The sequence below is a fragment of the Schistocerca nitens genome, chromosome 5 (genome assembly GCF_023898315.1).
Source record: "Schistocerca nitens isolate TAMUIC-IGC-003100 chromosome 5, iqSchNite1.1, whole genome shotgun sequence".
Lineage (NCBI taxonomy): Eukaryota > Metazoa > Arthropoda > Insecta > Orthoptera > Acrididae > Schistocerca > Schistocerca nitens.
Genome location: NC_064618.1, coordinates 821,939,496 through 821,965,081, shown reverse-complemented (window position 1 = coordinate 821,965,081; position 25,586 = coordinate 821,939,496). Strand labels below are relative to the sequence as shown.

Genomic DNA, 25,586 nt, shown 5'->3' with positions numbered 1-25,586 from the left:
TAACATGTTGTGGTTTTCGTCTAGTCGTCTAAGGAGTGTATTTTGGGAGATTTGCAGTGTATTATTTCATTCTGCTGAAAAATTAATGACATTCGAAGCTGTATTGCTCCTCTACTTGTCTCTCTTTATGCGTGAACTGTAGCTGGCCACGTCACTGCAGGCTAGCTATACCAGCTAACCGGCCAGTGCTGTCAAAGTTCAATGCGCCAGTAAAGCTGTTGTCCCGTATTATCGCTAAGTTGATGTGCGTGTAACACACAGCATAAAACATACCCTTATTATTGTACTTGACACTACTCGAGACAGCTTGGCTGCAGTCCCACGTGAAAAGGGAATCTAATGAGGTTCCAGCAAATGCGGAAGAATACATAGTGCAGTGTTTACATCAGGTTTATTCTTATGATGAACTGATTATAGTTTTATCACTTCGAAAGTAACTAGCGATGGTTAAGCCACCAGGGACCACAGCAAAAAATTATACAGTTTTTCATCACTGTGCTACTGTTCCATATAAAGCACAAACTATCTGAAAGCAAAATATGCTGTACTTCAAAACCATAATCAAACTAGCACATCAGCAGCATTGAAAAAATAATCATTCTCAAAACCCTCTATAACTTGAACTGCTAAAATTTAGGCAGACTGCTGTGAAAAATTCACTAAAATTTACAATGTGATGGTGTAAAACATGGGCAGTTCATATGCCGTGTGTTGCACCTGTTAATTAACCATTTTACTACTGTGATGTCAAGTACCTGGATAATGTACAGTTAACTATTGAAGTTTATAATCAGCTAGATTCTGTTGTTGTTATAGCAGAAAAACAAGACTGCAATTTGTCTTCAGGAGTCATGAGAAGACAGCCCTTTTGTTAAGTTTGAATTCTTCTGACTCTGTCTTACTTCGTAGCTATCAGGACTTCAGATATTACATTCCCCAGATAGTACTTAAGTTTCAGAACATAATTGTCATATTTAATTTGAGTACCAGCAGAATAAGGCGCATTTTTCAATGCTCCTCCACCTTCTCGTTTCAAAACCAAATCTAGTTTCTTAGGTGTTTTAGAGCATGATCATTGTAATAAAAACAGTTTGAGAGTTTTCAGGAAGCTTTTTTTCTAAAAGTGGACAAAAATCAATTTGTAAACTACAGGAAAGCTGTAGGAGAAGGAAATTTTATGTTGTGAGACCTAGGATTCGTAAGTTGTTATGTGCAAAGTTGGAAGTTTATTCTGCAGGTACAAAAAGCTAAATTTCATTTATTCGAGCATCTATTTTTTGGCTGGCTTTGCTGCAACTTATCCACGTGAAAGTTTCACAGCAAATCTTTATCATCTCACTTAAGAGAGCCCAAAAAGTTGTAAAAGAAGCCTAATTCTATTTCTTTCAAGGAAATATTGCTGGAGAAATTATCTCTCAAAGTTGGCGAGAATTCAGTGGTGTGCATTTCATAGCTGCAGGATTAAGTCAAATAAATAACTGTATCTCTGCAAGTATCATAGTGGTGAAAGTAAAACTTTACCAATCTTCACAGAAATGTGTGTGAATGCTCACACACAATTTCTGCAAAATCTGTGCTGATCATGTGGGAGCTTTTTCCATAATTAGAGCACTTGGCATGGAATGGACTGAGTGTATAATCTAGAAGTGACTCCCGTTATCAGTGAGAGGAGATTAGCACAAATCAGAATTTGTTAATCTAGCCTTTAATGAAGCAGTCATCAGGCTTACAGGTACCAGTCATTTTAAATAGTAACAGGAAGAAGCTGCCACTGCAGGTTGATTCTGTAAATAAACTTAACAATAAACGTTCATATATCTGTAGAGTGATGTGGCAGATTTGCAGAGGCCAGGGTTTGAACACGGGTCCTACTTTCACTAGGCAGATGTGGAATAACCTCTGTGACACCCTGGCAGAGTGGCTTCATACAACTGCACATGCTACCTAGCACGCTTCCCTCCTCAGTCCAAATTCCCGTTCATGCCTCAGCCCATTGCCCACTTTGAATCCCGACCTTGGTACAAATTTTCATTCATAACTTCAGTCTGAATGCATATGTCATGGACATTTGGGACTTGAAAATGTCTCTGGAACCATATAGTTTCATTTGAATTAATATTTGATAATCTACTCACTTTTTTTGTTATGGGAGTCACTTGTATGTTATGTTGTACACTGGTGAACTAAAATTTTATGATCTGATTTATAGCGTGTCAGTCCACCATTGGAATGCAATACCACAGCAAAGAGCATGTGATGTATTCATGAAGTCGTAGTTAGGTTTCCAGAGGTACGTGCCAGTCCACCATTGGAACGCAATACCACAGCAAAGAGCATGTGATGTATTCATGAAGTCGTAGTTATGTTTCCAGAGGTACGTGCCAGTAGACATAGATGCAAGTTATGCAATTCTCATAAATCACGGGTTGATGGTTTGTGAGCGTACAGCCGGTACACAGTAGCTTCCCACATGTGTGCTATTAGATTCAGATCGAGCAAATATTGTGACAAACATTTCAGCGCAAGTTCACTGTCATGATTGTCAAACGACTGTAGCATAAATATGGCCTTGACACAGATAGTTATCCCACTGCAAGATGCCATCACTGTCAGGGAAGACATTGAGCTTGAAGGGATGCAGCTGGTCCATAGTAATTTTTATGTAGCCCACAGATGGCATTGTGCCTTTTCGAAAATTACAGCAAATCACTTGGAAACCCGGGTGAATATCCCCTATAGCATAATACCACACCCACCAGCCTGCCTCTGTGGCACTGTGACAAGTGTATGTGGACATCGTGCGTGCGCGTGCACGCGCACACACACACACACACACACACACACACACACACACACACACACACGCGCGCTGTGGAGGAAATTGTTGGTATCTTTTATATAGGAGGGTAGGTTTTGTCTATTAGATTGAAGGTGTTGGTCTAAGAGAGCAGAGATTTCATTGGGGGCACAGTAATCATCCACAATGAGGTGTCCTGGTTGATTGGGTTTATAACTTAAGGAAGCATGTAGAAAATCGGAGGGAGTGTTGGGAGTGGTAGTGTTGAGGGGAGAGGTGGACTGTGGGTTGAGATTCTGGGGTGGGCTTAATGATTTGAGGAGACTGGCGATGATGCTGGCAGGGTCCTTATGCCAAGTAATCTTTGCAGTTCAAGACAATAGTGGTGTAGCCTTTGTGAGCATGTAGGATTCTAAGGTTAGGATCAGTTTTTAGGTGGTGGATTGCGGTTCTTTCTGTCGGTGTAAGATTAGTTTGCATGTTAAGAGTATTGGGGAATTATGGTGAAGAGAGATTAGAAGTAAAGACATTCTGTTAACAGGGATTGTTTTGAGGGCAGTGTAGGTAGATCACCGTTGGATGGAGTTGTGAACTGAGTTAGGTAGGGTTCAACATTGGTTTCTGGTTAAGTCTGATTGGTAGAGTTAGTGGCTATACAGCCTGGGTGGAGAGATGGTCTTTACCAAGTCCTAAATGATGGAATTTTGAAGTGGGGCAAAAGATGGCGCCTTTGGAAAGCACCAATATTTCTGTGGGGCTAAGGCTTTTGGAGTAAAGGTTCATAACTGTGTTTTGGATGCTGTGTGGTGGTGGGAGTGAGTTTTGGAAGGTGAGGGTTAACCATGCAGAAAGAACCCCAATCCACTGTGTAAAATCTGATTCTGACATTATCTTTACATGCTGACAAAGGCTACGCCATTATTGTTTTGAACCACAAGGACTTTCTCGCTAAAAGGACTCCACCAGCCATAGATTCATCCTCCCACAAAACCTGCCTCAGTGACCCCATTCCAGAAATCCAGCAGGATCTCTAGTCTCTCCTCAAATCCTTAGGCCAACACCGACCTCTCCCCAGAGTTCATCTCTCTATTCACCCCTATCACTCCCCGTGCTCCAACCTCCTACGTGCTTCCTAAAGTCTATAAACCTAACTGCCCAGGACACCCCATTGTGATTGGTTACTATGCCACCACTGAGGGAATCTCTCCTCCCGTAGACCAACTCATTCCATCTGTTACCTGGAATCAACCCTCCTATATAAAACATACCAATCACATGCTCCAGACTCCACAGTTCCTGCTTCTTTACCACACAGTGCCCTGCTCATCACTATTGATGCCGCCTCCCTTTACACTAACATCCCTAATGCCCTTGACCTTACAGCTATTGAACAGTACTTTTCCCAACACCCAATGGATTCAGACCAACCACCTCCTTCCTAGTAAACATGAACAACTATACCTCACCACAGTTACTTCTCCTTTGAAGGTATCACCTACAAACAAATCCAGGATACAGTTATTTGGACCTGTATGGCATCACCTATTCATGGGCCATCTAGATGAATCCTTCCTAAACATACAGAATCCTAAACCCCTCACTTGATTTAGATTCATTGGCATCTTTGTGATCTGGCTCTTGGGTGAGGACACCTTATCCACATTCGTCCAGAACCTCAACAGCTTCTCCCCATTTGCTTCACCTTGTCCTGCTCAACCCAACAAGCCACCTTCCTCGATGTTTACCTCCATCTCAGAGATCGCTGCATCAGTAGCTCTGTCCATATTAGATCTACAAACTACCAACAGTACCTCCATTTCGACAATGCCACTCATTCCATACCAAGAAGTCCTTTCCAGACAGCCTAGTCACCCATGGCCATCACATCTGCAGTGACAAGCAAGCAGTCACTCTCAAAATACACAAAGGATCGCACTGAGGTCTTTGCAGACGGTAGTTATCTCCCCTCCCCCCCCCCCCCCCCCCCAACTTTATCTTTCCAGTTACCCACCACCTCAGAGTCCCATTAAATCCTGTACCAGGGTTTCGACTAAATCTCGTCATGCCTACTATACTGCCCACCCCTCCCACAGTGGTGTTCTGCAGCATTCCAAACCTACACGATATCCATGTCCATCCCTACACATCCGTTGCTCCCAACCCCCTTGCCTCCTGGCTCATATCCCTGTAGTAGCCCTAAATGCAAGACCTGTCCCATACATCCTCACACCACCAGCCACTCCAGTCCAGTCACAAACATCACTTATCCTATCAAAGTCAGGGCTACCTGTGAAACCAATCATGTGATCTACAAGCTAAGCTGCAACCACTGTGCTGCATTCTACATGGGCATGGCAACCAACAAGCTGTCAATCTGCACGATTGGCTGCCGACAAACTGTGGCCAAAAAACTCTACCACCCTGAGGCTGAGCATGCTGCCCAACACTGTTCTTCATTTCAATAACTGCTTCACAGTGTGTGCCATGTGGATCCTTCCCACCAACACAAGCTTTTTGAATTGCACAGTTGGGAACTCTCCCTATGTTCCTGTAACCCTCCTGGCCTCAGCCTTTGTTAGTCATTGTCCTTACCCATCTAGCCCCTGTCCTGTTTCCATTCGAGGACTATGCAGCCCTCTATTCCACCAGCACACAGTCTTTTTCCGTTACCCCCACCCTCTCTTTCCCATCCTCCATCTACCTCCTGGCTGCACTGTGTGTGTGTGTGTGTGTGTGTGTGTGTGTGTGTGTGTGTGTTTTCAATGAAGGACTTGACTCAGCATGTCCGCTATATAGTGAGTAGCAGCTACCCTTTCCCTAATATTGTTTTTGTAACTGTATATATATAATCTTTAAAATGTAAGTAGTCATTCACTCCTAAAATGCAGAGATTTTTCCTCCTCGTTGCTGTTGATCTAAATTACTTTTGTCATTTTATGTCTATATTTTTTTATGTTTGCTTAGGACTGCAAAGTATATTTGTGCGGTACCAAATATGACACCGTTTCGGAAGGCACACCCCGACAAGTTGAAATCGGGATGGCGGAAAAATATGCAGAGGGCCTGCAAGCAAATTTTATAGAAACATCAAGCAAAACTGGGTATAATGTTGGTATGTAATATTAGTGGTGTACTTGGGAATTATGAAATTTATGATTAATACTTGTCATAAGTCATGTTTCCCCACATAAAAAGTTCATTCTGTCCTGTTCGCCACTTGTAGGTGGATTTTTGTTTTATTTTGTATGGCTTGTGCTTTTGTTTGTTTAAAAAAGTCTTATTACAAATGATCACACTGTTTTTATATACTGATCCAAAAAGAATTAGAATTAATCAGTAATTAAATAAAATCAGCCAGATCTATATCTTTATTTGTAGAGAAACTATTTATTCCTACACTCATATAAAGGGTGCATTTAAGAAAATTCAAAAAATGCTGTAAACAGGGAAACAAAAATAATGTGTAAACTGAACAATTAATATGTTCGGTTATTGAATTTTTGCCAAACACACGTAGATGGAATTGGTCTTGGAATAATTTTGACAAAAGTTATTATTTGGAACTAGAAGGTAGGTAGTATACTCACTAACTAAACAGTATGAAATTCATAGAAGCCTCACTGCTTCTGTTGGGGAATTTTGAAATGGTATCAATATTTACATTGCCACCTTGATCAAAGTGTAACATGATTGAAGATAACACTAAAGTACAAACCTCAATAAGAAGTTTAGCATCACCCCAATTCCAAGAGCTCCTGAAGACAGACGTTGACTGTGGATATTGTATCACAGACATAGTCCCTTTGACTGTTCAGAGATGTCACTAAACCTACCCAAAGATGTAAGCAACCATGCATGAGAGGGAGGGGGGTGCAAACTGGGCAACTGCCTAGGGTGGCAATATTCATGGAAAATTATTCCTAAAATTTAAATCTCCCTCTCACAAGGAAAAATTAGTTCATGCAAAATGCATAAGTGTTTTATGTAGTCATTTACTCTTGATATTATTAGCAAAGATAAGAAATAGTTCGTTATACTAGTAGTGGAGTTTATTAGTTCTTTGTTTTTCGGTTGATGATTGCTACAAAGTGGTTTAAATGGTGTTAATTAACTAACTCCAATGAAAATATTAGTGTATATTATTTTTTCCTCTTCATAAACAAGACATATTTCCTGAAACTTTCCTAGTGCTTGTTGCTAGAATACTAAAGTGTAGCAGATGCTCTCTATATGATTTTCGTACAGACGACTGAATATAGTTTGTGTTAGTTGGTTAAATGAAGTGCAAGTGAGTTATGTGATTTCTGCTCTGTCATTAATGGATGCTACTTAGCAGTATTTTGATAATCACTGAAGAAAATGGTTGGAAGAAAGCAACTAAGTGGAACTCGGTGCTAATCTTGGGCAGAAGGAAAAGAGAAGCAACACTGAAGAAAGTTTAACACCTTGATGTTTTAATAAAATCTTCAAAGAATTCTTATAGAGAAGAAATGCACTAGAGTGAAATTGTAGAAGACAAGGAAGAAACGCTTATTCTGAATAAGCCCGAAGATGAACGAGCATTTCCAAGCAAACATTTTCTTTCTTCTCCCCCCCCCCTCCCCTCCCCACCAATATCTGAGAAAGCTGGCAAGTAATGAAATTGTTGAGAGATTTAGTGTATTCAAAGAGTCATGGAAATCAATCATACCCCAGTGTATTTTGTGCCTTTCTGTACTCTGTATTAGAGAATAAGCCATTATGGCATACAAACCAAAAAGACTGGTATGACATTCCAGTTTCATTTGCCATCATCAGTCTCAGATGTTTATATGAATAAATGTGTGTTTAAGTCAATAAACTGCAAAAGAGGATAGAGGCAATAATAAAGTAACTTCCTGAAATTTATTCCACTCTTCTACTTATGCACCCTGTACATTTAGACTCTCTACCATCTCTTTACATGTTATTGATAACCAGAAGTAAATAAGTGTTTTGGTTGCAGTCACAGCCAATGTGTGTGTGTGTGTGTGTGTGTGTGTAACCTTTTCAGCTGCACCACACTTTCAAAATGATAGAAACCCAAATAATATTTTAGGAACCTGAATGGATGAGTCACTGGATGCTAAGTTGGAACAGTAGGATGGATGTTCCAAGTATTTCTAATGAAGTGTTCATAACAACTACCACATTTGCTTCACTGTAAGGTCAGGCATTGTCATAAAGAACAAAAACTCCCTTCGTTGGGTGGCTAGGTCACTTGTAGCGAATGGCCTGTCGGAGCTCCCAGTGTTGCAGTACAACACACTTTGTCTCACCATGTGGCTGAAATTTCATCTGTATGACCCATTGCATGTCCCAAACTGTGATGAGCACAGCCCTGTTGTCTGATGGAATGTTTCCATGCCATGGACAGTTGTTCAGTTTTGGTTGAAAGTTGTGAACATCACCCACCCTGTATAAATTCATATCTCGAAGTCCTTTACTTCCTCAGAGTACCAAGTAAGGTGCTGCAAAGGCAGAACAACCCTGTTCATGCAGTCAACATGCAGGGCACCCAGTTAATGAAACTTGCACTGCTTGTGCACAGTGTTAAATGGTTTCATGTGAACAGCCTACAGCACACGTGAAGTCATAATGATACATTCCGTATACCTTTTGTGGTTTCAGTTGTCACTGCCACAAGATGGCCATGACACTCTCGATCTGATGGTTTCCCTTTCCCTGCTAAACTCCTATACCCAGTCTAAACACTGTTTTCCATGATAAACAGTAGTCACCGTACATGGGATGCATTTCGATGGACATTCTTCTGGCTCACAAATACCACACAACCGAACTCTGTACTGCTCATATACACTTAAGCAGCACACCTGTTCTCTTAGTACTGACTGTCACACGATGTCCCGCATCCTCCTACGATACGCAAACCATATGCTACTAACTATTAACAAAACCTATATACATAACTTAAAACATGGTATAAAGTAAATTGATATTTGCAATGTTTTGACTACCCTTGTAACAATACAACTGTAGTTCACTTTGTGATAGCTGAAGAGTGCAGTTGCACTTGGAGTGAGGGAGGGCGTTGAGTGAGTGGTGTTGAAAGGCCAGTTGTCACAATGGGAACATTTTTGACAGTAAAGAATATACTGTTCCAATTCAATACACAATTTACACAGTTGAGTGGGGCAAATAAACCTTACTCTGTTGTCCCTGGCTGACACTGACGCATAGGCAATGGCTTCAGCACTGGGTGCTGCATAGGTGCCTTGTGATGCTGGCAGAAAGCCTGTGGCAGGCCAGTGGTCTCCAGAGGCCATAGCCATGACATCAGCGCCATCCAATTTCTCTTGGCGGCATGGAATCATGGTGGTCCCTTGGCTTAGCACGCATGTGCTGCAGTGGTGCATGGAGATGGCAGAGTGTGGGCTTCAGCTTGCTGCCCTCTATTAGGAATCAGTGCACTGGCACTGAGGCATTAAGTCCCACAATAAGCTCAGAGCTGGAGGCAGCAAGGACGGGTGGCAGGTTGGCAAGGCAGTGGCACTAAGTCCATTAGGAACTTTGTGCTGGTGGTGCAGGGGCAGCCCAGTCATGCTGCTGGCAATGCCCGTTTGTCTCTCTGCCTGGTGTGGCCCTTGGCGGCATGGTGATGCTGCTGGACTCTGGTGATGACAGAATGCTTCTACCTCAAAATTAAAGTATATACCACTCTGAAGTGCATTTGCTTTGCTGAAACCCGACCCTAAGTCATGTCACCCACAAGAAGACACATCCCCTGGTGTGATGCCATTGACCTGCCTGCTGTGGCTATTACTGCTGTGTGGTGCAGTTTTCTGCTGAGTTCGGTGAGCCTCATTTTGCAGTCGCCTTGTATGTATGTTATTCTGACCCATGTTGCCACACTTGCGGATACCGGCCTGCCCCCACTAATGCAATGTTTCCCTGCAGCTTTCTCACATCTTATGATTATTTTACCCAAAAACTGGGTAGTGGTATTATATAGCCTTAATTATACTTCCCATGTTGCTATGCAATGCTTTCCGAGTTTTTATTTATGTTGAGTAACCTATCCTTGTTCGTAAATTGTGTTCCCCACAAAAACTTTTTGTGTCTCTCTTTAATAAGTGGATGTGCTGTACCAACAGCTAAAAATTATTGTAACTATATTTAATGTTTTGTTAATAGGCAATACTTAACATATGTTCACTCTGTTTTAAATTTTCAGATAAGCTTTTTCAGATGATCGCTGAGGATTATCTAGACAGTCCGGAACCCAATAAAATTGAGGAGACAATTACGCTCACTCAACTGAACAAGCGAAGAAACTGTTGTCCCTAAGTGTCAACAAATTTTTCAAATCCTCTGTCAGAAGAATCCGTCTTATCATAAAGGCTGTGAAAAATTATATATTTTATTACTGTATGTGGAAGAGACATTTTATGTACCGCATTATGCAATATTTGTTCTAAAAGAGAGTAATGTGGATGGTACTTCAGAAGTTTTTGCTTTAAATAGTATTTTTAACAATTGTTATTCACATGTTATTTATAAAAAGATATTTATTAAAATTATTTTGCACATTATACTTGAAACATTTTTCCATATTGTTAATTCCTATTCCATCTTTCAATGATTGTCATAATCGAGATTCTACTGGGTGTATCTCCTATGAGTCTTGAGACAAATTTTTCTGTTGGTTCCCCAGATATTCGCAGCTGCATATCTGCAAAATGTAGGTGAATTCAGCCCAAACAAATAGTGCTTATGCAGCACCCAGTTTTGGGAAATATTAGGTGGTTTATCTATAGCAGTTGAAATAGCTTTTAAAATGAAATTGTGTGTTGATTAGGTAGTGGTACCAAATTAGTCTAGTACAATAGTCAGCCTAATGATGTCTTGAGAGATACGGCACTATGCAAAGAATATCCATAATTCCAACAGTGACTGACTAGGGTTGGTGCATGAGGTTGCAAACTCATTTCAGCACGAGACAGGACAAGTTGAGCAAGGAAGATGTGGTTAACATGTGTTCACTGAGCTTTTGCTGTCTATTGCAGTAATAAAATGATAAAGAAAACAATATCCTCTTGTCAACTAAATTTCCAGGTATTATGAGAAGTGATAGATCTTATCTAAAAAGAGATGTACAAAAAGAAAGATTAACAAATGTGTGTATTCTGTTTCCTTAAGCTGATATCAAATTTTCACTTTCAATTATTTGTATGTTGGGCAACTGTATACGTTTGTGTAAAAATTTTTAAAATGTATCTTCTGGAAATCTAGGCAGTTTCTTTCATTTCTAAATTACTTCATTCTGAAAATGATCTCTGGATACACCATAGCCTGCAAACTTTGGAACACATGATGTGATTATTTATGTGTATTACACTGCATTCTTTGTCTTGCAGCCAGACACCACATCTTTCTCTTCTTTGAGAAAGAAGAGGTAAATATCACTCTGTTCAAAGAAGAGTTAATGTATCTATCAATTTATACTTAAGTTGGTAGTCGTAGCGAGAGACTGTAGAGTCGCAAACTTAACATTCGTGAACTGCAGCTGGAGACAGTACCTGCCAGCCACACACATCAAAATAATCAACATTATTCGCAATTCCTTACAGCACCAGTACTTGAACACCAGTGTAAAAGGATAGATTGCTATTCACCATATTGCGGAGATGCTGAGTCACACATGGAGCAAAATGGCTATTAAATATGTAAACTTTCAGCCAGAAGGCCGCCTTCTGAAACGGATAACATACACCCACACCTTCACGCAAATGCGGCTCACACCACACATAATGGGGGTAGCAAGGTGGGGGAAGGAGGAGGAGGAGAGTAGGGTACTAGTGGGTGACGGTAAGGTGCTGTTTGTGGGAGCAGACAGGGAAGATGTGGATGTGGAGAGAGGGTGTGGGAGCTAGGTGCAGTCAGGATGTTAGAGAGCAGTGTGGGGGTGGAAAAGGAGGGAAATGAAGACTGTGGGTGTGTTTGAGGAATAGAAGGCCATGGAGTGGGAACAGCAAAGGGAGAGATAGGTGAAGGACAATGACTAACGAGGGTTGAGGCCAGGATGATTACGGGAATGTAGGATAAATTGCAGGGAGAGTTCCCACCTGTGCAGTTCAGAAAAGCTGGTGTAAGTAGGAAGGGCCAGATGGCACAGGCTGTGAAAGTCATTAAAATAAACATTGTAATGGACAGTGTGCTCAGCAACTGGATGGTCCAGCTGTTTCTTGGCCAGTTTGTTGGTGCCATTCATGTGGACAGACAGCTTGTTGGTTGTCATGCCCATGTAAATGAAGTGCAGTGGTTGCAGCTTTGCTTGTAGATCACATGACTTGCTCCATAGGTAGCCCTGCCTTTGGTGGGATAGATGCTTGTGATCAGACATGGTGGTGGTGGTGGTGGTGGTGGATGTGTGGGACATACCTTGCATCTAGGTCTATTACAGGGATATGAGCCATAGGCAAGGGGTTGCCAGCAGGTGTTGTGGAGGGATGGAAGAGGATATTGTGTAGGTTGGGTGGGCTCTAAAATACCACTGTGGGAGAGGTGGGAAGGATAGTGGGTAGGATGTTCCTCATTCCAAGACACAACAAGAGATATTTGAAACCCTGACAGAGAATGTGATTCAGTTGCTCCAGTCCTGGATGGTGCTGAGTCACAACAGGAATGCTTCTCTATGGCCGGACAGTGAGACTTCAGGAGGTGTTGGGCAACTGGAAAGATACGGCACAGGAGATATGTTTTTGTACAAGGTTGAGGGGATAAGTACAGTCTGTAAAGGCCTCAATGAGACTGCCAGTGTATTTAGAGGGGGACTGCTCGTCACTGCAGATGTGACAACCATGGGTGGATAGGCTGTATGGAAGGGACCTCTTGGTATGGAAAATGGGTGCAGCTGTTGAATTGGAGGTATTGCTGGTGGTTGGTAGGTGTGATATGGACAGAGGTACTGGTATAGCCATCTTAGAGGTGGGGGTCAACATCTAGGAAGGTAGTATGTTGGGTTGAGGAGCACCAGGTGGAGCGAATGGAGAGAAGGTGTTGAGGTTCCGGAGGAATGTGGATATGATGTCATCACCCTCAATCGAGATCATGGAGATGTTCTCAGTGAATCTGAACAAAGTGATGGTTTGGGATTCTGGATGTTTCAGAAGGATTCCTCTAGATGGCCCATCAGTGGGTTGGAATGGGACTGTCCATACTATCCTGGATTGTTTGTAAATAATGCCTTCAAAAGAGAAGTAATTGTAGGTGAGGACATAGTAGTTCATGGCAACTAGGAAGGAGCTTGTTGGTTTGGAATCCATTGGGCATTTGGAATGTTATTGTTCAATAGCAACTAGGCCACGGGTGTTACTGTAAATGGAGTTGGCACCAATATTCACAAGTAGGGCAATGTGTGGTAAAGAAATGGGAATTGTAGTGTGTCGGTGGAGGAAATGGTTGGTATATCATAGGCAGAAGTTGTTTGTCTGTGAGAGCAGAGATTCTCTGTGGGGGCACAGTAAATGGTCACAATGGGGCGTTCTAGGTGGTTGGGTTTTTTGGATTTTAAGAAGCATGTAGAAAGTTGGAGTGCAGGTAGTGATAGTGGCGGGGAGAGAGATGGACTGTAGGGAAAGGTTTTGGAATGGGCCTAAGAATATGAGGAGAGATTTGTGATGCTGGATTTCTGGAAAGAGGTCACTGGTGGGGTTTGTTGGAGGACTAATGTGCTAGCTGTTGGACTCCTTGTGCCTGGTAGTCCTTGCAATTCAAAACAGTGGTGGAGGCTTTCTTAGCAGGTAGGCTAATAACATCACAAACTGGTTTAAGATGGTGCATTGTAGTTCTTTCTGAAGATGTTAAGTTAGCTTGCATGTGGAGGTATTTGGGGAATTATGATGAGGCAAGGTTTGAGATTAAGAAATTCTGGTATGTTAACAGGGAGTGATTTTGGGTGTAGTGCGGGTGGATCAGAGTTGGATGGAGAAGGGAACAGTCCGGCAGGATTCAATGTAGGTTTTGGGTTGCGTCTGATTGGGAGGGTTGGTGGCAAACGTGTTCAGACAGGAGGGACAGGGAGAAAACAAGAAGGTCTTTGAGTCCCTCGTGATTGAATTTGGGACTGGGGCAAAAAGTAAGGTCTTTGGAAAGACTGATACTTCTGTGGCACTAAGTCTTGTGGTGGAAAGGTTCATAACTGTTTCAGGTCTCCTTTAGTTCTGGGTTCAGTATGGTGCTGGGGGGAAGTTTTTGAAGGTGTGGCAAATGTAGTAGGTCTGCAATACCGGATTTGTCAGCTATGAAGAAATGTGGGGAGGTTTGGAGGTTGTTGTGTTTTATTTTATTTTTTTATTTACACATCAAGTTCTGTAGGACCTAATTGAGGAGCAACTCTCAAAGGTCATGGAATGTATCAGTACATGAAATTACAACATAAAAGTAATAACAGATAAAAATTGTTCATGAACCTGAAAAAAGTCAGTCCATAAGTTTAGATGACCTAATTAAAAAGCTTGTGTCACTGGATGTACTCCATGGCCTGATACAAGGCAAAAAGCGCTGCTGTAAATGCTGAGCAGTGTGCCAGAAGTCGGTACCGAAAAATGTCGGGGCCAATGACACAGACACACTCGACACCACGGTCAGTCCGAGAGCCATCAGTGTACACAAAGGTACTATGCAAATTTTCATGCTAAGGTCATTAAACTGAAGGTGACAGAGCGAGGCTGGATTAGAATCCTTAGGAAGCAAATGAAGGCCAAGATGAACACGGGCCGTTGCACGAAGCCAAGGTGGTGAAGAGTTCACACCCACTAGGAAAATTGCAGGGACTGAGAAGTTAAGCTCCCAGAGCAAGAGCCAATAGCTAACTCCAGGAGGTAACAGAGAAGAGGGACATGCTCCATACTGGTGATCAAAGGTGCCACTGAAGAAGGAAGTATAGGATGGGTGGCCACCCATGGCAGACAAATGACATGCATACCTGCTGAGGAGAAATTCACAGCAGTAGGACAGTGGTAGGTCAGCAGCTTCTGCGCAAACTCTCAACCAGGCTAGTGAAAAAGCCGCAAATGGCCAAACAGAAGTCAAAATGGTTAATAGTACTGAGACGGTGTAAGAGGGACAGATGTGCAGATGCATAAACAAAACACCCATGGTCTAGTTTCGAACAGACAAGGAACTGGTACAAATGGAGGAGGGTGGTGTGACGTGCACCCCAGGAAGTACCATTCAGGACATTGAGGGACTGTGTACAGCAGGCTGCCAGGTAAAACATGTGGGAGGACCATTAGAGTTTCCTATCAGGCATGACCCCCGGGAATTCTGTAGTTTCAACGGACAAAAAAGCAACAGGCTCAAGATCTAAGGCCAGTGGAAGAAATCAAATTCGCCGCCATAAATTCATACAAACAATTTTATCAGCGGAAAAATTAAAGCCATTGTCAATGCTCCAAGAGTAAAGAGATTGAGACATTGTTGAAGACACTAGTCAATGACACAGGTCCGTGGAAAACTGTTTTCCTGGATAAAGGTGTCCGACAAGGCAGAACCCACAGGAACCTGTCTGTTAAAAATTCCTCAAGGAAACAGGCCAGCTAGCCACGTAAGCCCCACATGTAGAGAGTACAGAGGATACCAGTCCTCCAGTAGGTGTCATAGGCTTTCTCCAAATTGAAAAACACAGGCACAGTTTGGGATTTCCACAGAAAACCATTCATGGCAGGGGTTGAGAAAGCAATGAGATGGCCATCTGAAAAACAGTGCGCTCAAAATCCACACTGTGGAGTGGTTAGTAAATTGAGACTCGAGCCACCATACCAGCCGGCCATGAATAATACGTATCATCACCTTGCAAACACAGCTGGTGAGAGAGATGGGGTGGTAGCTAAAAGGAAGGTGGTTTTCCATACCGGCTTAGGTATAGGTATGACATTGGCTTGACGCCAGCATCTGGGAAACTTGACCTATCTCTGCCCATATGACTTTGTATGTATTAAGCAGAAAGTGCTTGCCCACAAGAGAAATGTGCTGCAACATCTGAATGTGAACAGCATCTGGCCCTGGGGCAGAGGGTTGGGATGAACTGAGAGCATGATCTAGCTCCCTCATAGTAAAGGCAGAATTGTAGCACTCACGATTCTGAGAAGAGAAGGATATCACTCGAGCCTCCTCTACTCGTTTCTGATGGAGGAAGGCAGGGTGATACTGGGAAGTGCTCAAAGTTTCCGCAAAATGGCGGACCAAGGTGTTGGAGATAGCAATAGGGTCCACAATGACATCGTCTGCTACTGTCAGGCCATAAATTGAGGGATGGATCTTGGTCCCAGAGAGCCGTCGGAGGTTGACCCACATGACAAAGGAGGGAGTGGCAATGTTGAAAGAACTAGTTAATGAAATCAGCCAGATTTTGCTACCCCAAAGATAGCAATTACACTGTGCTCGTATCTATTTATAATGAATGCAGTTTGCCATCGTAGGATGATGGTTAAAAATGTAGAGAGCACATCTCTGCACATGAATTGCATCACAGCATGCCTCAATCCACCAAGGGACTGAACGAGATTTTCATTCTGCAGCAGAATGTGCGCTGATATGGAACTTCCTGGCAGATTAAAACTGTGTGCCGGACAGAGACTCGAACTAGGGACCTTTGCCTTTCGCGGGCAAGTGCTCTACCACCTGAGCTACCCAAGAACGACACAAGGCCCATCCTCTAGGCTTTACTTCTGCTAGTACCTCGTCTCCTACCTTCCAAACTTTACAGAAGCTCTCCTGCGAATCTTGCAGAACTAGTAGTATTGAAACATAAGATATTGTGGATACACGGCTTAGAAACAGCCTGGGGGATGTTTCCAGAATGAGATTTTCACTCTGCAGCGGAGTGTGCACTGATATGAAATTTCCTGGCGGATTAATACTGTGTATCGGACCGAGGGTCGAACTCGGGACCTTTGGCTTTCGCAAGCAAGTGCTCTACCGCCTGAGCTACCCAAGCACAACTCACGCCCCGTCCTCACAGCTTTACTTCTGCAAGTACCTCGTCTCCTACATTCCAAACTTTACAGAAGCTCTCCTGCGAAGCTTGCAGAACTACCACTCCTGAAAGAAAGGATATTGCGGCGACATGGCTTAGCCACCGCCTGGGGGATGTTTCCAGAATGAGATTTTCACTCTGCGCTGATATGAAACTTCCTGGCAGATTAAAACTGTGTGCCGGACCGAGACACGAACGCGGGCCCTTAGCCTTTCGTGGGCAAGTGCTCTACCAGCTGAGCTGCCCAAGCATGATTCACGCCCCTTCCGCACAGCTTTACTTCTGCCAGTACCTCATCTCCTACGTTCCAAACTTTAGAGAAGCTGTCCTGCGAACCTTGCAGAACTAGCACCCCTGGAAGAAAGGATAATGGGGAGACATGGCCTAGCCACTGCCTGGGGGATGTTTCCAGAATGAGATTTTCACTCTGCAGCGGAGTGTGCGCTGATATGAAACTTCCTGGCAGATTAAAACTGTGTGCCGGACCGCGACTCGAATTCGGGACCTTTGCCTTTCGCGGGCAAGTGCTCTACCACCTGAGCTACCCAAGCCCGTCTCACGCCCCGTCCTCACTGCTTTACTTCTGCTAGAACCTCGTCTCCTACCTTCCAAACTTTACAGAAGCTCTCCTGAGAAACTTGCAGAACTAGCACTCCTGAAAGAAAGGATATTGCGGAGACATGGCTTAGCCACAGCCTGGGGGATGTTTCCAGAATGAGATTTTCTCTCTGCAGCGGAGTGTCCGCTGATATCAAACTTCCTGGCAGATTAAAACTGTGTGCCGGACCGAGACTAGAACTCGAGACCTTTGCCTTTCGCGGGCAAGTGCTCTACCACCTGATCTACCCAAGCACGTCTGACGCCCCGTCCTCACTGCTTTACTTCTGCTAGAACCTCGTCTCCTACCTTCCAAACTTTACAGAAGCTCTCCTGCGCACCTTGCAGAACTAGCACTCCTGGAAGAAATGATATTGGGGAGACATGGCCTAGCCACTGCCTGGGGGATGTTTCCAGAATGAGATTTTCACTCTGCAGTGGAGTGTGCACTGATATGAAACTTCCTGGCAGATCAAAACTGTGTGCCAGACCGAGACTCGAACTCAGCACCTTTGCCATTCGCGGACAAGTGCTCTACCACCTGAGCTACCCTAGCACGACTCACACCCCGTCCTCACAGCTTTACTTCTCCCAGTACCTCGTCTCCTACCTTCCAAACTTTACAGAAGCTCTCCTGCGAATCTTGCAGAACTAGTAGTATTGAAAGATAAGATATTGTGGATACACGGCTTAGAAACAGCCTGGGGGATATTTCCAGAATGAGATTTTCACTCTGCAGCGAAGTGTGCGCTGATATGAAACTTTTCGGCAGATTAAAACTGTGTGCCGGACCAAGACTCGAACTCGTAACTTTTGCCTTTTGCGGGTTATGTGCTCTACCACCTGAGCCACCCAAGCATGACTCACGCCCCGTCCTCATAGCTTTACTTCTGCCAGTACCTCGTCTCCTACCTTCCGAACTTTACAGAAGCTGTCCTGCGAACCTTGCAGAACTAGCACTCCTGAAAGAAAGGGTAATGCGGAGACATGGCTTAGCCACAGCCTGGGGGATGTATCGAGAATGAGATTCTCTCTCTGCAGCGGAGTGTGTGCTGATATGAAACTTCCTGGCAGATTAAAACTGTGTGTTGGACCGAGATTCGAACTCGGGACCTTTGCCTTTTGCGGGCAAGTGCTCTACCACCTGAGCTACCCAAGCACGACTCACGCCCCGTCCTCACAGCTTTACTTCTGCCAGTATCTCGTTCACAGTAAAAATACTTCTGTTACTGATAAATCAGATATATGTACAGTATTTACCAATCATTTTCTAAGCTTTGCTGATGAATTAAATAAAAATTTTGTTTCTACAGGAAATCATACAACTTTCTTGGCAAATGCCTCTGTGAGACTGATGTCTGAAATACTTATCTGTGATACAGACAAGGGAGAGTTTGAGTCAATAATTAAATCACTGAAGACTAATGAATCTCATGGATATGATGGAGTGTCTAGCAGAATGTTAAAGTCCTGTGCTGCACATATTAGCACAGTATTTAGCCATATTTGTAATTTTTCCTTCAGGAATGGTCTGTTTCGTGAGCGATTAAAGTACTCAGTAGAAAAGCCACTTTATAAAAAGGGAGAAAGGGATAATGTAGATAATTTGAGACCTATTTCTATGCCATTAGTGTTTGCGAAAGATATCGAAAAGGCTGTGTATGTAAGGATAATTGATCCTTTTATATCATACTATTTGCTGTCAAATGTACAGTTCAGCTTTAGAAGTCGTTTAACAACTGAGAAATGCTATATTCTCTTTTCTATGTGAGGTACTGGATGGGCTAAACAAAAAGTTTTGAACACTTGACATATTTTTTGATTTAACTATGGCATTTGATTGTGTTGATCACTAAATATTGCTCCAGAAGTTTGACCAGAGACAGAATAGGAGTGACCAATGAGGAAACTCTTCAGTTTCGATTTGAAAATGTGTGGATTACTGCTGAGATTTTTGAATTTGAGTGGCAGCTTATTGAAAATGGATGCAGCAGTATACTGCACACCTTTTCGCACTAGAGTCAAGGAAGTCTGATCCAAATGCAGGTTTGATTTCTGCTGAGTATTAACAGAGTGAAAGCTGCTTATTCCTGGGAATAAACTAATATTGGTAACAAGAAACGGCAATAAGGAATATACATATTGAGAGGCCAATGTCATAATACAGACTCGTGAACAGAGGTCGTCAAGAGGTTCGTGAACTCGCACCACTTATTGCCCGAACCGCCTGTTTCTGAGCCAAAAATATCCTTGTAGAATGGGAAGAATTACCCCAAAATATAATACCATACGACATAAGCGAATGAAAATAAGCAAAGTAGACTTATTTTCGTGTGGAAGTATCGCTCACTTATGATACTGTTCGAATAGTAAAAATGGCAGTATTAAGTCTTTGAACAAGATCCTGAACATGGGCTTTCTGCGACAGCTTACTATCTATCTGAACACCTAGAAATTTGAACTGTTCAGTTTCACTTATCATATGCCCGTTATGTGAAATTAAAATGCCAGGTGTTGTTGAATTGCGTGTTACAGACTGTAAAAACTGAGTCTTGCTGTGATTTAACGTTAGTTTATTTTCTACAAGATATGAACTGAGGTCATGTACTGCATTATTTGAAACAGCTAATGTTGCACACAACATCCTTTACTACCAAGCTAGTGTTATCAGCCCATCCCTTAGTGCAACAGGTCCAGGAAAACTGTCACTTGCTCAATCTCGATGGAGCCACTGCACTGTTTATGTGGGTTCCTGGTCATTTTGGTCTGACAGGAACCAAGGCTGCTGACCCTGCTGCCGAGGCTGGAGTCCTCGTACCTCAGCCCACTAGTTCTTATAATCCCTCCAACGATCTCTGTGTTGCCATCTGTCAGGAGGTGGTGTTACTTTGGCATCACCACTGGTCCTCCCTTCATGGGAATAAGCTCCAGGTTATTAAGCCTCTCCCAGTGGCTTGGGTGACCTCCTCTCAGCCCTCCTGCTCTGAGATGTTATTTTAACTACATTGCATACTGGACACTACCTTTCTAGCCATCGTCATTTGTTAAGTGGTGCTCCCCCATCACTTTGCATACATTGCACCCAAGTTTTCACTGTCTGGCATTTCCTGACAGAATTCCCAGTTTTTAACCATTTATGTTCCCGTGTGGGTTTGCTGTCTGAGTTATCGGCCATTTTAGCAAATGATGTGTGAGCTGTCGAATGCATTTTACTTTTTATCTGTTGTACTAATACGGTGAAGGCCACTTAAATTTTAGTTCTGGACCTCCGTATCTTTATTGTGTATTTTATAGACCTTACTCCACATACCTGTTTTAGCTGTCTTCTCTTAGATTGATTGGGATTGATTTTTAACTCCTCTCTGTCTTTGTGTTCTATAGTTTTGACATGGGCATGTATGACCCTAGTTATTTTTACGCCCTAAAACAAAACAAACAAACTGGTTAAAAATGGTGACCTTGCCTACCACACAGTTTGGAACAATTGGTTAATGATTTGGTTTTCTCCAAATGTGGTACAGAGTAACAGAGGAACTTCATGAGCAATGTAAGGTGAAACGCCATCCTGCAGCAAAACCGTGTAGTGGTTCGAGAATTTCTGTGTAAATTCTAGAACCACTCAACCTTCTACTGTCTCGAACACATGATATTCTAGATATGAGTGTGGGATGGTAAAATCCTACCTACTGCACGTCACATTTGTGTGTGCAGGATTAAAATCAGTCATGGGAAGAAAGTAGACATGGCGGTCGAACGGGACCGACAAGAACCTGTTGGACAATCCATAAATGTGTCAGTGATTGATTGTGTAAGGAAGAACCATGGAATCTATACGCAGCTCTGTGCTTATTGTGCCATTGACTATAGTTATGTGAAACAAGAACAGTTGAAAAAGTACTCTTGTACACTCTTGACTCAGCCTTGTGAGAGGCAGGACATTATTTCAGTCTCTCTTTCTGAAAGTCATGGTGTCTAAGCAGACTTTTTTTCGAATGTAAATCAATTTGTTTCTAACATAAGACTGTATGAGAAACTTATTAAAGTTACATATTATGTTGAAAGTGAGAATTTTTATTGTGCTTGAAAGTCAAATACTCGTTGGTTGACGAAACGTAAAGTTTATATGGCTACTTATTTCACTGGTGTTTCCAGCAGCCGGCTATCCAGTAGAGAAGAGTGCTGCAAACCCCAAGTAAGTCATCTCGTAAAGAAGTGGAATGTGGTTTGCGGAAATAAATCAACATAACCCAGAACCACATTCACACTTTAAGTTGACACAATGTTAGAATATGGCGACCTGTGTGAAAGGACTGAAAAAACAGGAATTTTCATTGTTGTTGTTGTTATTGTCTTCAGTCCTGAGACTGGTTTGATGCAGCTCTCCATGCTACTCTATCCTGTGCAAGCTTCTTCATCTCTCAGTACTCAATGCAACCTACAACCTTCTGACTCTGCTTAGTGTATTCATCTCTTGGTCTCCCTATGTGATTTTTACCCTCCACACTGCCCTCTAATGCTAAATTTGTGATTCCTTGATGCCTCAGAACATGTCCTACCAACCGATCCCTTCTTCTTGTCAAGTTGTGCCACAAACTCCTCTTCTCCCCAACTCTATTCAATACCTCCTCATTGGTTATGTGATCTACCCATCTAATCTTCAGCATTCTTCTGTAGCACCACATTCCAAAAGCTTCTATTCTCTTCTTGTCCAAACTATTTATCGTCCATGTTTCACTTCCATACATGGCTACACTCCATACAAATACTTTCAGAAACGACTTCCTCACACTTAAATCTATACTCGATGTTAACAAATTTCTCTTCTTCAGAAACGCTTTCCTTGCCATTGCCAGTCTACATTTTATATCCTCTCTGCTTCGACCATCATCAGTTATTTTGCTCCCCAAATAGCAAAACTCTTTTACTACTTTAAGTGTCTCATTTCCTAATCTAATTCCCTCAGCATCACCCGATTTAATTTGACTACATTCCATTATCCTCGTTTTGCTTTTGTTGATGTTCATCTTATATTCTCCTTTCAAGACAATGTCCATTCCATTCAACTGCTCTTCCAAGTCCTTTGCTGTCTCTGACAGAATTACAATGTCATCGGCGAACCTCAACGTTTTTATTTCTTCTCCATGGACTTTAATACCTATTCCGAATTTTTCTTTTGTTTCCTTTATTGCTTGCTCAATATACAGATTGAATAACATCAGGGACAGGCTACAACCCTGTCTCACTCCCTTCCCAACCGCTTCTTCCCTCTCATGCCCCTTGACTCTTATAACTGCCATCTGGTTTCTGTACAAATTGTAAATAGCATTTCGCTTCCTGTATTTTACCCCTGCCACCTTTAGAATTTGAAAAAGAGTATTCCAGTCAACATTGTCAAAAGTTTTCTCTAAGTCTACAAATGCTAGAAATGTAGGTTTGCCTTTCCTTAATCTATTTTCTAAGATAAGTCGTAGGATCAGTATTGCCTCACATGTTCCAACATTTCTGCGGAATCCAAACTGATCTTCGCCGAGGTCGGCTTCTACCAGTTTTTCCATTCGCCTGTAAAGAATTCGCGTTAGTATTTTGCAGCTGTGACTTATTAAACTGATAGTTTGGTAATTTTCACAACTGTCAACACCTGATTTCTTTGGGATTGGAATTATTATATTCTTCTTGAAGTCTGAGGGTATTTCGCCTGTCTCATACATCTTACTCGCCAGATGGTAGAGTTTTGTCAGGACTGGCTCTCCCAAGGCTGTCAATAGTTCCAATGGAATGTTGTCTACTCCCTGGGCCTTGTTTAGACTCAGGTCTTTCAGTGCTCTGTCAAACTCTTCACACAGTATTGTATCTCCCATTTCATCTTCATCTACATCCTCTTCCATTTCCATAATATTGTCCTCAAGTACATCACCCTTGTATAGACCCTCTATATACTCCTTCCACCTTTCTGCTTTCCCTTCTTTGCTTAGAACTGGGTTTCCATCTGAGCTCTTGACATTCATACAAGTGGCTCTCTTTTCGCCAAAGGTCTCTAATTTTCCTGTAGGCAGTATCTATCTTACCCCTAGTGAGATAAGCCTCTACATCCTTACATTTGCCCTCTAGCCATCCCTTCTTAGCAATTTTGCACTTCCTGTCGATCTCAGTTTTGAGACATTCGTATTCCTTTTTGCCTCTTTCATTGACTGCATTTTTATATTTTCTCCTTTCATCAATTAAATTCAATATTTCTTCTGTTACCCAGGGGTTCTACTAGTCCTCGTCTTTTTACCTACTTGATCCTCTGCTGCCTTCACTACTTCATCCCTCAGAGCTACCCATTCTTCTTCTACTGTATTTCTTTCCCCCATTCCTGTCAATTGTTCCCTTATGCTCTCCCTGAAACTCTGTACAACCTCTGGTTCTTTCAGTTTATCCAGGTCCCATCTCCTTAAAATCCCACCTTTTAGTAGTTTCTTCAGTTTTAATCTACAGTTCATAACCAATAGATTGTGGTCAGAGTCCACATCTGCCCCTGGACATGTCTTAGAATTTAAAACCTGGTTCCTAAATCTCTGTCTTACCATTATATAATCATCTGATACCTTCTAGTATCTGCAGGATTCTTCCATGTATACAACCTTCTTTAATGACTCTTGAACCAAGGTGTTAACTATGGTTAAGTTATGCTCTGTGCAAAATTCTACCAGGCGGCTTCCTCTTTCATTTCTTCTCCCCAATCCATATTCACCCACTATGTTTCCTTCTCTCCCTGTTCCTACTCTCGAATTCCAGTCACCCATAACTATTAAATTTTCGTCTCCCTTCACTACATGAATAATTTATTTTATCTCATCATACATTTCATCAGGTACTTCATCATCTGCAGAGCTAGTTGGCATATAAACTTGTACTACTGTAGTAGGCATGGGCTTTGTGTCTATCTTGGCCACAGTAATGTGTTTACTATGCTGTTTGTAGTAGCTTACCCGCACTCCTATTTTTTTCATTCATGATTAAACCTACTCCTGCATTACCCCTATTTGATTTTGTATTTATAACCCTGTATTCACCTGACCAAAAGTATTGTTCCTCCTGCCACCAAACTTCACTAATTCCCACTATATCTAACTTCAACCTATCCATTTCCCTTTTTAAATTTTCTAACCTACCTGCCCAATTAAGGGATCCGACATTCCACGCTCTGATCCGTAGAACGCCAGTTTTCTTTCTCCTGATAACGACGTCCCCTTGAGTAGTCCCCGCCTGGAGATCCGAATGGGGGACTATTTTACCTCCAGAATATTTTACCCAAGAGTACACCATCATCATTTCACCATACAGTAAATCTGCATGCCCTCAGGAAAAATTACAGCTGTAGTTTCCCCCTTGCTTTCAACCGTTCGCAGTAGCAGCACAGCAAGGCCGTTTTGGTTAGTGTTACAAGGCCAGATCAGTCAATCATCCAGACTGTTGCCCCTGCAACTACTGAAAAGGCTGCTGCCCCTCTTCAGGAACCACACGTTTGTCTGGCCTCTCAACAGATACCCCTCCATTGTGGTTGCACCTACGGTACGGCCATCTGTATCGCTGAGGCACGCAAGCCTCCCCACCAACGGCAAGGTCCATGGTTCATGGGGGAGGGTTCATGGGTTGCTAGGGCAACACACAACAACTTCTTTTCTTGTTTTTAATGAATTGAATGAGTTGAATTTTCATTAAAAACATGAAAAGAAGCTGTGTGTTGCCCTAGCAACCAAATATAATACGACAAGGAATGTACTCTGAGACATTGGAATATGTTCAAGTATCTAATGGAGCAAAATTTGAATGAAAAATGGTGAAGACAGGAAAAATTCACAACGATAAAACAGCAAGGAAGATTTTGATGTATTTGTCTAAGAAGAAATATGCATAGAATGCTTCAACCAAGAAGATACAGTGCAGAGAGTATACAGCTCTCACACACATCACGGGGATGCAGACGTGGAAACCAATGTACATCTGACACCACTGGCACCAGTTGCTGTTCTCCAGTGCCGACCTGCTTCCACATCTGCTCACCTACGCTATGAGAATTCTATGTCAGGTGAGTGTGAAACAAAACTTCATTACTTTAGAATGAAGTGATACAAGATTCTTTTGAGTGAACTTTATTTGTGTAGTTATCATATTTAAAGTTAGTTTTAAATG

The 25,586-nt window shown here is 42.4% G+C and overlaps 1 protein-coding gene across 1 annotated transcript in view; it reads left to right on the top strand.

The window, feature by feature from the left end:
- Positions 1-10,368, top strand: part of LOC126259812 (ras-related protein Rab-24-like) — a 47,240-nt gene extending 36,872 nt beyond the window's left edge. The window contains exons 4-5 of the mRNA XM_049956851.1: positions 5,762-5,909; positions 10,011-10,368. Coding sequence (XP_049812808.1) covers positions 5,762-5,909; positions 10,011-10,123 — 261 coding nt within the window. The 3' untranslated portion in view covers positions 10,124-10,368. The remainder of the gene's footprint in view (positions 1-5,761; positions 5,910-10,010) is intronic.
- The last annotated feature ends 15,218 nt before the right edge of the window (positions 10,369-25,586 follow it).